This window comes from Natrix helvetica (genome assembly GCF_964273705.1).
Source record: "Natrix helvetica genome assembly, chromosome: 1".
NCBI lineage: Eukaryota > Metazoa > Chordata > Lepidosauria > Squamata > Natricidae > Natrix > Natrix helvetica.
Window position 1 is genome coordinate 74,322,995 of NC_138548.1, and position 12,255 is coordinate 74,335,249.

A 12,255-nucleotide genomic window follows, 5' to 3' on the forward strand; every position below is an offset into this window, starting at 1 on the left:
AGAATCTTTCATTTGCACATGTAATTCTCATCGGAAGGATTACAGGTTTTTGTTTTTTGAGACCTGGAACCTGTGTGCCCCTGAAATAGTTTGGAGCTCTGTGTGTTTGTATGTGTTTGAGATCAAATCTGCTTAAGTGCCACGTTCTGTAAACACTTATGTAATGAAGCAACTGTGATATTAGAAGGTGCCAATTTAAATGTCAACTGCATGCGAAAGCACACTATGTTCATATATTGCATGCTGTTTTAGTCTTCCCCAATTTTCTAGCACTGGTTGGAAATTCTAGGATATGCAACATATCAGGAGTTGTCAAATTAGGGAATGCTGCCACTGTTTCTTTCCCACTAACACTCTGTGTTCTTGGCCATTTTACAGAATTGGAATTGGCCTACCATGGATGATTGGAAGAGTGAAGGAACATCAAATTTTGTGAATCTTGAAAACCTACTATAGTTGTTTTGAGCTTACAGCCCCTAAACACTATACCAATCCTAAAGACTGTAGATCCTGTAGACTGTAGAAGTTTACAAACAGAACAATTCTATCCATTGGAGCCTGGATGCAATATATTTAATTACTGTAAATATAGAATCCACACACATAAATAGACAAGGATTAGCTCATGTAGTTTTCAGACATACCCTTCTCCTTAAAATGTAAGGAAAGAGACTGTTGCAACCGACCATTGGGCATGGTTACACAGAGTTAAAATAATTAGGAAATCCTTCATTCTAGTTAGCTGCGGAGAAACTAGATGAGAATATGTGGGTCCATATGTTTACTTTTTTAGCTCTTTGTTCTTCCTTTCTTTTCTCTGCTCTCTGTTGCTTCTTGCTCCAATCTACTAGCATTGAGTCCTTTAAAGCATCTATTGTCAAAGAGTCATTACCTCACATATGGACATTCTTGCAAGGGAAATAGATACATGGATTTAAAACTACCTGGGGCTAAAATTGAGCTTGCAGTAGCAATAAAACCTCACTATCAAAAAACCCCAATGCAATTAATTGGAACTAATCTAAGGAATCACTATCACAAGCCATGTATAGATACGAAAAAAAGAGGTCATGATGAGTGAACGCTACACTAAGAAGAAAAATGATGTTAAAATAACATGGTTTGAAATACTGTGTAATTTTGTTTTAATCGGCTAACTTGGAGAAGTCGACTATTATTCATAAATGTTCATTACCCACATATACAAGTATGTCACTGCCATCATTACATTATTTGTATAATGATGTTATCTTATATATGATGCAAATGATTTAATTTGCATCACATCCACAGGCCCGTGTTACATGTGAAGTCTCTTTCATCGCTGCTAGATTCTTCAATTCCACATTCTGATAGAGGAGACAAAACTTGGATGAGGCCTATTTGACTCTTATGTCAAGAAAGATAAATACTTGCAGATCACCTTTTTGCCCATTCAGCTTTCAGAACAATGGGGAGGCATCAATTTTAACCAACTCAACATTTTTCCTGCCAGTCAGAATTCAGGGATTGGGTTTCTGGCACCAACTTAAAACGTCTTTTGAACTGGTTTCGTTTTCTTCTTTGACCTGAGTCTTTTGAACATTTTTAAGAGGCTAAATACAACTTCTTTTGCTGTTGTAACACTCATGTGCACCATTTTCCATTTGGGAAATAAAAGGAAAAGACAGCATCAGGAACTCTAAATCCATGTAATGCAGCATTCTCCAATCCCTTCTCCTACTCCTTTTTAAGAATCATAAAATCATAGTGTTGAAAGAGCCCATTTAGACCATCTAACGTCTAATCCCCTCCATGCAGGAGGTTAAAGCATCTTAACAGATGGCCCTCCAACCTTAGCTTGAACATCTGCACCAGAGGGGAACCATGTCTTCTCTGGAGGAGTGCTCCACTGATAAATTGCTCTTCTCATGAAGACTTTTTTCAATTCAGACTACGCTGCTCTAGAAAAAGTGGTGTGTATAATCCCATCTTTGAAAAAGACAGTAGCTGGTGAATCTAATATACTCATAACCTCCATAAGACAACTGTGTTATAGATACTTATCTGTAGATATTTATAGTATAGAGTCAGGATTTTGTGCTACACTTTGACATCCAACCCAATTACAATGTTAAATTCATTGAATGAAAACTGATTTTTTTTTTTTTGTCATGGGATGATAACAAAGAAAGTCAACAGGACTTATGACTAATCACTTAGCATTCAAGATACCCACTGAAGCAATCCTATCTCAACCATAGCCACAACACTGAGTTCTGCCCACCAGCTATGCAGGCCTACACAAGAGTTTAACATCAATATAAAGAGGAACCACCAAACTAGATTCAGTAAAAAATGGCCTAATGGCATTGGATTCTGTTTCCCCATTCCATCTAGACTTAGTAACACATCTGCTGTTGAAAGCCACCTTAAGTCCATTTCTTGGATGTCTCTGCAGTTTCAGAGCCTCTCTATGGCTCTCACAAGAGCAATTGGCATGTAAAATATAACTGTGAGAAATACTTGCAAACTCTTGGTGCAAAGGAAGTGCTGAAGGACTCAGTGAGTGTCACTGAAGTATTCTACATATTCTATCCAACCTAGCAGTTCTCTATTTATGAGTCCATAGAAATATGCAGATGGTAAACTTCTTGCAAAAACTTCTACCCAAAATAGCCTCATGCGTACATCTCTATTTCACTGCCAAAAAGAGCTCTATGCACCCATCTCCAGGAGAGAGTGACCCTATCTAGTCAGCATCAAAGCTTTACTCATGATCACCAATCGTGCTTCAGAGTTCCCGTACATACAGGGAACCAGTAGCTTGTCAGAAAGAGGTTCTAAGAATCCTGATCCCATTGGAATTGCAGAAGAGATTTGATTAGGTTGATTGAATTATGGGATCATGGGAAAGCAGCAACTAGCAGAGGAAAGCAGAGCCAAATGGAAAAAGCAGAAGACTCAATCTCTAAATCTCTGTACAAAAGCCTATACATAAAATTGAATATGGGAAGTGGGAAATCATTTCAGGTGGGTATATATTATTTAAACCTAGCCACAGATGAAAATCAAAGTATTATCAACTCTCTGCCCTTTACTCCTAAATGCCTGATTTAGGATTCTAGTCCATACAAGAAGCCCTTTTGTTGTTTTATGTAGTAAGAAGAGAAAACAATAATGAGCACAGCACAGCATGCTGACATGAAAATGAAATAATAAGGTGTGGCTGGATAGAGGAATAGTCAGAGACGCATTTAGTATTTGTTTAAAATCAAAAGTAATAACAAAAGTCCATATACAGAGAGTGGTGGTAGAAGGGAATGGCATTCACAGAAAATCAAAAGCTGATAGAAAATCAAGAGGAAGGCTTCAGGTAAGGCATCACAAGAACAACCGTGAGATTAAACAGAAAGAGATGCTGCCCTTCTTCCCAACGGTTGCTACGCTGTATGACAAGATTAAATGTTATTAAACTGGATGGTATTTGTGCCCTGCAAATACCTTGAATGGCATTTTGATACTTCATGTTAAAAGATGGTGGAAGAGCCATAGTTCAGTGATAGAGGGCAGCCATGTCAATCCTGGACACCTTAAGTTAAAAGATGCTGGACAGCAAGGTTGAGAAAATTTACGGATATCTGCTAAGAAGAGCAGACTTTCGCAAGGCTTCACAACAAATCATGTTACCCAGCTTAGAGCTTTTTTGCTTCAGTTTCCTCTCCCTATCAGAGGATGGCCACTGAACAGTGAAGTGGTTTATTCAGATGCCAAACATGGAGCTTTAGGAAGAGGGAAAGACATGTTCTCAATCCTCAGAAGGAGGAAAGGGAACAAGCCTTGCCCCTCACAAAGAACAGAACATTCATGTCCACACAGCAGCAAGCGGCAGCAGGCAGGAGTCAAGAAGGACTTGAAGAAGCAAGCATGTCCTTCCTGATAGATACCTTCTTCTTTGCCAGCAACAAGTCTTGGTAAGCATTGGAACGGAGGAAACGTGCATAGCTGTCACTCTTCATCAGCTTGTAAATATGTTCCTGTGGAAAGGGAATAAATGACAGGGTGAAATTTGCTATTGGACACTATTCAACAATCTCCGGGCACCTAATGAGGGGAAAAAAAAGTGAAATATCAAAGCACAAGTGAACAGTTCCTCCCCAAATTTCTGAAACGTGGTGATAGATGTTCCACAATGGATTATCAGCCAGGTGAAAAGAAACCTTGGCATGGCTTTGTTCCAGGAAGCAAGGAATATGATTATCTAGGTAATTGAAGGTTTCTTCCGCTTAGAATCATCATAGATGAGATAGTAGGATTCCAACCTCTTGCTCTTCACTAACTGCATTCATACAAGAAACGTGTCCTAGTTACCAAATTAGACCATTTCAGAGGTTGTGTGATAAAAAAAAATTAGGTGCACACATGTGGAAGTGACACAGGTGCACACCGAGGTCTGCCCAAAACCATATGGGGCTTAGTTAAGGCATGCAAGAAATAGAGAATTGGTTTTGATAGTGAAAATGAAATATTTTTTGCAAGTTATAGCTAAATGGCAAAAAAACAACAACCCTAAAGCAAATAGGTGGATCTGTGTACTATGTTTACTAAAGAGGGGGAAATGGAGCAAGAAATGTTAAGGCATGCAAATGCTGATAGAAAAATAGAGCGGAGAATGTGGTTCAGTATAGTATTATATTACAGTGAATAAATATTTGTTGAAAGAAGTTAAAATGCCTGTCTATAAGAAAGTGGGTTTGCCCATTTTTGTTACCTGGAAATGAGATTGAATGAACCGGAATGGAGCATTTACAAAGACTGTAACTGAAAATAGATACTGGATGATTATGGTCTGAATGTAAAAGTTTGGGTCCAGCGTAAAAGAAATATGTTGAAGTGGTTTAGTTATATAGACAGAATTAATGAGAACTGAATTGCAAAGCCATTTGAATGAAAAGGAAATGGGTTGAGAGGAAGGAGAAGACTGAATGAGTCATGGTTGGATGGCACTGGAGAGATATCATCATGAGCCATGTAGCATTCGAGATTAAATTAGCATTGATCTACCATGCTACTATTCATAGTCCTAGAACAATACTCATAATATAGGTATCATAATTTCTTTAATACAATTTGCACAACTGTTTGGCCAATTTCCTATGATATCCCAAGGACAAGCCATCTGGTACTCTAATCTAGATTTATAGATTACAATTTATATGAGTTCCACCTAAGATGATGAGAAGGTCGTGATAGCTAAAAAAATTGCTCTATGCACATTATTATGTTGAATCTCATTCTAGCTTTGAATAGGCTCAAAGGCAAGTGACTTTGGATGGCATTTTTTGGTCTGAAGATAGACTCTGCTGAATTTACTTTGATGTGACACCACCAATCTAACCATGCTGGATCTTTCCCAACCTTTTGATTTTTCGTACTGCTATAATTTGACATGAACGTAGATGCATTAAGAGAAATTGAAAGGATGGTTAAATGCAGCTGTTCAAGAAGAGTCAGGACAGGCATCAGTTGTTGTAGACCTTTACAAGACACTGTAGCCTTACCAGCCATGCCAGATTTATTGATTTTATAACCAGCCTTCTGTCTAAAGAGCAATACATGGAGTAATCTTTAAATAACCTAATAAGTAGATTGGCCTAAGACAGCAATGGCGAACCTTTTTTGGTTCGCGTGCCATAAGGGGGGAGCGCAGGGGGGTCGTGCGCGGGTGTGCTGCACCCATAATGCAACATGCAACCCCCCAGTGTGCATGCACGCATGAGATACCCCCCCATTTTTTCATGCTTTTTCGCCCTCCCCAGGCTCCAGAGGCTTTATAGGAGCCAGGGGAGGGTGAAAACAGCCTCCCCCTCCCCCCCCGGAGGCCCTCTGGAGACTTCAGGGACCATCAGGAGGCTTCCCTGAAGCCTCCGAATGGCAAAAAAAAGGACCCTCCGAGCAAACCGGAAGTCACTTCCAGTTTGCTCGGAGGGTTGGTTTAAGCCCTCCGGAGGCTTCAGGGACCTTCAGGAAGCTTCCCTGAAGCCTCTGGAGGAGTAAAAAGGACCCTACAAGCAAACCGGGACTTCCAGTTTGCTCATAGGGTGGTTTTTAGTCCTCCAGAGGCTTCAGGGACCTTCAGGGAAGCCACCTGAAGGTCCCTGAAGCCTCTGGAGGGCTTAAACCAATCCTACGAGCACTCCGGAGCCTTCAGGGAAGCTCCTGAAGCCTCCGGAGGGCCTCCGGGAGGGGGAGGCTCTTTTCGTCCTCCCCAGGCTGCTATAAAGCCTCTGAAGCCTGGGGAGGGTGAGAAATGGCTTTAAAAAAGGCTGAACTCAGCTGGCCAGCCTGCGCATGAGTGCTGGCCAGCTAACAGGGCAACGCCTCACGTGCCCTGACAAATGGCTCCGCGTGCCAGGTATGGCACACGTGCCATAGGTTGCAATCCCAGGCCTAAGAGATAACAGGCAGGCAGCTATCATGGAAGTTCTATGTAGTTAAAGCTGAATCCCCTTTTAACCACAGTCCTCCTAGTTCCAGTCAAAGGTTATAATCTAATCGAGGTTCCAATCTGGACCCAGCTTTGTTGTTTGGACAAGTTGTCTGACATGTCTCTCCTTGTTCATTAGTGTGTTTACGCATGTAGATCCATATGATGAATCATGCACAGACCTACATTAATTATATGTACATCTGAGAACTGGTAAACAGCAACTCTCTTAAATAGACTTTAAAATGGATTCATTCTAAATTGCTTACCACTTTATTAATCTTGTAATTATTAAGCTTTATTAATGAAGAAAAGGTCTAGAAGGAAATGAACAAATGACTTGGAGAGAGAGTGCAAAGTTTTTTAGACAAAATGTTGACATAAATATGGAAGTATGGTTTTCACATGAATACAATTTTAGGAGGGTAGCTACAATCTTATTTGCAGCCCACTGAGGAGGACATCCAGCTGTTTCTGGCTCAGCACTGCTCCTTTTTCTGGACCTGATGGATCTGCTGTCTCCAATGGCTCCAATTTGAATGAAGACTTCAGTAATAGCTTAGTCTTCCATATATTATGTCCTCAGTCTGTAGCTAGAAATATGTTATTTTGTGATAATTCACTATATTGGCCTTTGGAGCTGGTTGTATCTGCTGATATGAGATATGGTAAAATATGTGGAGCATGCAGCGCATATGAAGAAGAAGCAATTAGTGCTTGACAATAGACGGAAAACAGATGAGGAGACATAAGCAAATGCTTTGGAAAAGGATTCCCTGTGAAACAGGTGAACATCAATTTAATGATGTTCCACAATGATTTCACAATTCATGAGAATAATTCTAACACAGTCACAAAGTAATAGGCTATCATTTTATCATTTAGAGCAAGGGTGTCAAACTTGCATTGTCACGGCGTTGTCACATGATGTATTGGGACTCCCCCCCCCGCTAAACCGGGTGAGGGTGGGATCAGCACCTGACATCTATATCTATCTATCTATCTATCTATCTATCTATCTATCTATCTATCTATCATCTATCTATCTATCTATCTATCCATCCATCATCTATCTATCTATCTATCTATCTATCTATCTATCATCTATCTATCTATCTATCTATCTATCTATCTATCTATCTATCATCTATCTATCATCTATCTAGCTATCTATCTATCTATCTATCTATCTATATCTATCATCTATCTATCATCTATCTATCTATCATCTATCTATCTATCTATCTATCTATCTATCATCTATCTATCTATCTATCTATCTATCATCTATCATCTATCTATCTATCTATCTATCTATCTATCATCTATCTATCTATCTATCTATCTATCTATCTATCTATCATCTATCTATCATCTATCTATCATCTATCTATCTATCTATCATCTATCTATCTATCTATCTATCTATCTATCTATCATCTATCTATCATCTATCTATCATCTATCTATCTATCTATCTATCTATCTATCTATCTATCTATCTATCTATCATCTATCTATCTATCATCTATCTATCTATCTATCTATCTATCTATCTATCATCTATCTATCTATCTATCTATCTATCTATCTATCTATCTATCATCTATCTATCATCTATCTATCTATCTATCATCTATCTATCTATCTATCTATCTATCTATCATCTATCTATCTATCTATCATCTATCTATCTATCATCTATCTATCTATCTATCTATCTATCTATCTATCTATCATATATATATATATATATATATATATGTATGTATGTATGTATGTATGTATGTATGTATGTATGTATGTATGTATGTATGTATGTATGTATATATATATATATATATATATATATATATATATATATATATATATATATATATATATATATATATATATATATATATATATATATATATATATATATATATATATATATATATATATATATATATATATATATATATATATATATATATATATATATACCTAAGATAGTACTGAGCCATTGCTCCTAGGGATATACAGGGTTAGATTCTTATAGGGCTCTAGTCACAATATTTTTATCAACTATTCAACACATAACCTTTAAAAAATATGTTTAATGACATATAATTTAATGTATACATTTTTTATGAATTAAAAAAAAGTCCTAAAATGGCCATTTTAACCAGTAATATCACCAAGAGAAGATAGGCATGACGAGAGGTGGGATTCAAATAATTTAACAACCAGTTCTGTGCCCTAATGATTTCTTCCAACAGCCAGTTCACCAAACTGCTCAGAAACTTAACAACCAGTTCTCCCGAAGTGGTGCGAACTGGCTGCATCCCACCACTGGGCATGACCATGATTAACTAAAATGGCATTGCCAACATTGATTTTGGGGTTACAAAGAAATGTTAGCGTGTATTTGCAAATATTGTGTGTAATTGCAAAGGTAGAACCCACAAATTACAAAGATTTTCTGTATTTGGAGACCTAGATCAATCTGTCTGTCTATCCTCTTGAGATATTTCTATATTTCAAATATGTCACACATGTGCAATTCTTACTATGTTCAGCCAAGGCTCCACTGAGAACTACATCCAGTACTGGCTAGGCAGATGCCTCCGGAAAAATTCAGTTGAGCTTAATGCAACTGGTCTACTTTTCATGGTTTCCTCCCAACATTTTCCCACTCAACTTCTGTGGGTCATTTATATATTTTCCCCCAACCCTTTTAAAAAGACACTGACATACAAATACGCATTAAAACACCTGCAGAAAACCAAAAGTTGAATCCACACTAAAAGCGTATGTTTTTATCCAATTAAAATAGGTTTAAAACTAAAGAGCAGAATTTAAAATATAGCTATCAAATGCTGACAGGTGTTTAAAAAATATTAATTACTTCAGGAAAAAAAAGCATTTCTTCCTCTTTCAGCCTTTTGCTCTGTTCCACAGACAATTAAGCCTTGAATATGAATGTGAATGAAACAAAAGAGATTTTCTTTTCCTCCCCTTTTTGCTTTACAATAGGCCAGGGGTGTCCAAACTTGGGAACTTTAAGACTTGTGGACTTCAACTCCCAGAATTCCCCAGCCAGCTGGCTGGGGAATTCTGGGAGTTGAAGTCCACAAGTCTTAAAGTTCCCAAGTTTGGACACCCCTGCAATAGGCATATTGCAGAGTGGAGTCCTTGGTGTTCTCAGAGCTTGATTGTTGGCAAACTTGCAAGCAAACAACCTCTCTCAGTGAGCACCAAGGGCTCCACAGCTGAACTCTAAACTACAGATATTCCCTTCTGTTGGACCTCATATAGTCCTGAACTACATAAAGACGCTCCCAAAGCAGAGGAAGGGTCTGATCTAGGGGTGTCAAACTGGCAACCTGCAGGCTAGATGCGTTACATGTAGGCCACACCCACCCCAGCTCCGTGAAGGGAAAAATCATCGGGAAACATTATGTGGCAGCAATGTGACGCCGTGAGTTTAACACCCATGGATTCTGATCAGCGGTGGGATTCACTTACCTTCCCTACCGGTTCGCAAATGTGAACGTACATGCCACATTTGCGCATGTGCACCACCTTCTGCACATGTGGTCACACAATACATCGGGGTAGATGGGCGGAGCCTTCTGCTGCTACCGGTTCACCTGAACTGGAGAGAACCGGCTGAATGCCATCTCTGACTCTGATCTAGCCAAGCCTTCCCGTAAATCAGGCGCTACCTGATTTAGCGCCTGATTTACGGGATTTATATCTTTTTCCAATGAAAACCATAACCTCTCCTGCATCTCCCCCGCCCCCCACTAACCTGAAGATTATAGGATGAAAACAAAATGTCTAGATTTCCTTTGTGCCCCAAAGGTCTGCTGTAGAAGGTCACAAGTCTAGGCAAGGCAACATCAGAAAGAAGGGCAATGAACTGGCATGTGGTTTTATAGCACGACAAAGTTAATGTGGATTTTGAAAATCACTATGTGAAGGAATGCTATATTGAGAATATGAAATAAGTACAAATAGAGGCTGTGCCTGAAGATACTTTTATTGACCTCAGCCCAGGCAAGCATTTTATAGAAGACAGACAGCAGAGAGAAACTCTATGAAGTTTTATAAATGCAACATGAATCAGAAATTAAGATGAAGTCAGAAGAACAATTGGAGAAGAACATAGTTTTCAATGGTTTTCATATGCACATTTAAAAGAAAGAAAGGTCCAATGTAGATAAAAGGACAGATGGAATTGAAAAAAAAAATACAATACAAAGGTTGAAATGGAATTATGTGCAAATGATGAGCATGCAATAGCAAGAATATATAAATTTAAGATTTGAAACAGAAGAAGAGGTTAAAGACTGCATGACAAAATGAGCTGCTAATTTTGGATGTAACATAGAAAGGAATATTTGGAGAGAATATGGGTAATTTTGTGTCATTTAAGAGTAAGTTTTCTACAGAATGATATACCATTGGTATGTGACACTGGGGAAATTATTTAAAAAGAAGTATAAAAGTATTTCAAACCAGGCATGAAAATGTGAAAAGCACAAGGGGACTTTTTTTTTTTTTAAATAGATGGCGAACTAGTGAGAAAGCTAAGAAATTTTGGATTTAAATTCACATAATGATGAAAAGGACTTGAAGGATGAATATTGCTAAGCAATCAGAACTTTTTTTATTGGAACCTATGGTTAATGAATTAGAAAAGATGTATGGTAACTTGATACTATAAATTGTAACTGCAGAAAGATTATTATATGCATCACAATGGAAGAATGATGAAATTCTCATAGTAGAAGAATAGGTTACAAAAATGTCCAAATTTGCTGAAATGGCAAAACTGACCTGGTCAGAACAAAACCAAAACATTTTAAAAAAATTGGAAGCTTTATATGGACTTTTGTTGAAAGAAGGATTTGAAGACTAAGAAAGATGAGGACTAAATGAAGAGGTGAAAGGGTTTTTCAAATATTTAAAAAGAAGGGACAATAACAACACAATTGTCTGTTAAAAAGAAGGTCAGGAGTAATCTATATTTCTTAACTTTGGTTTATTCTTCTTCTCTTGGACTTTTCCGAATTTTTTCCCCTTCGCTTTTTCATTTGTTATTATATGGAAAAGTTCAATAAATATATTTTTGAGAAGAAATGAGGGCAACACAATTTTGCGTAAAAATGGCTTGTACTAAGTTACATAAATAGCTTAAAAAATATGACCTGATAGTTCTCAACTTAGCGCCAGAGGTGGTATTCAGCAGGTTCTGACCAGTTCTGGAGAACCGGTAGCAGAAATTTTGAGTAGTTCGGAGAACCAGTAAATATCACCTCTGACTGGCCCCGCCCCATCTATTCTCCACCTCCTGAGTCCCAGCTGATTGGGAATGGGAATTTTTCAGTAACCTTTCCCTGGAGTGGGGTGGGAATGGGGATTTTATAGTATCCTTCCCCTGCCACGCCCACCAAGCCACGCCATGCCACACCCACCAAACCGTGCGTAAACACAGAACTGGTAGTAAAAAAAATTGAATCCCACCACTGCTTAGCACCATAAAGGGGTCTGGAATTGAGTGAGATGTCATGTGACCACTTCACTTTCAGCTCATCTGACTACTGTTGATAAGTATGCAGATCATTAAGTATAGTGGGGTGCATTGGGAGTGGGAGAGGTCAGTTACAGGCAATAGGACCCCACTAGTATGTGTAAATCTGCCATGGATTGGGAGAATTTGTGCTGCTCCATGGCTGACCCAGTGCATGGAAATTGCCGCAGGCAATAGATCTGGGCGTCTCTCCATCCCACCATTCTTG

General features: G+C 38.4%; 1 protein-coding gene across 5 annotated transcripts in view; it reads right to left on the reverse strand.

Moving 5' to 3' along the window:
- Nucleotides 1–12,255, reverse strand: part of RGS6 (regulator of G protein signaling 6) — a 260,857-nt gene that overhangs the window by 17,805 nt on the left and 230,797 nt on the right. For 4 of the 5 annotated variants that reach the window (XR_014173738.1, XR_014173739.1, XM_081934978.1 and 1 more), the window contains exon 16: nt 3,927–4,016. Coding sequence is in view for 3 of the 5 variants with exons in the window: in XM_081934978.1 (XP_081791104.1) it covers nt 3,927–4,016 (90 nt within the window). In the remaining 2 variants the exon portion in view is untranslated. Of the gene's footprint in view, nt 1–1,978; nt 4,017–12,255 lie in introns of those variants that run through there. The other variant, XM_081934979.1, reaches the window with a different exon arrangement.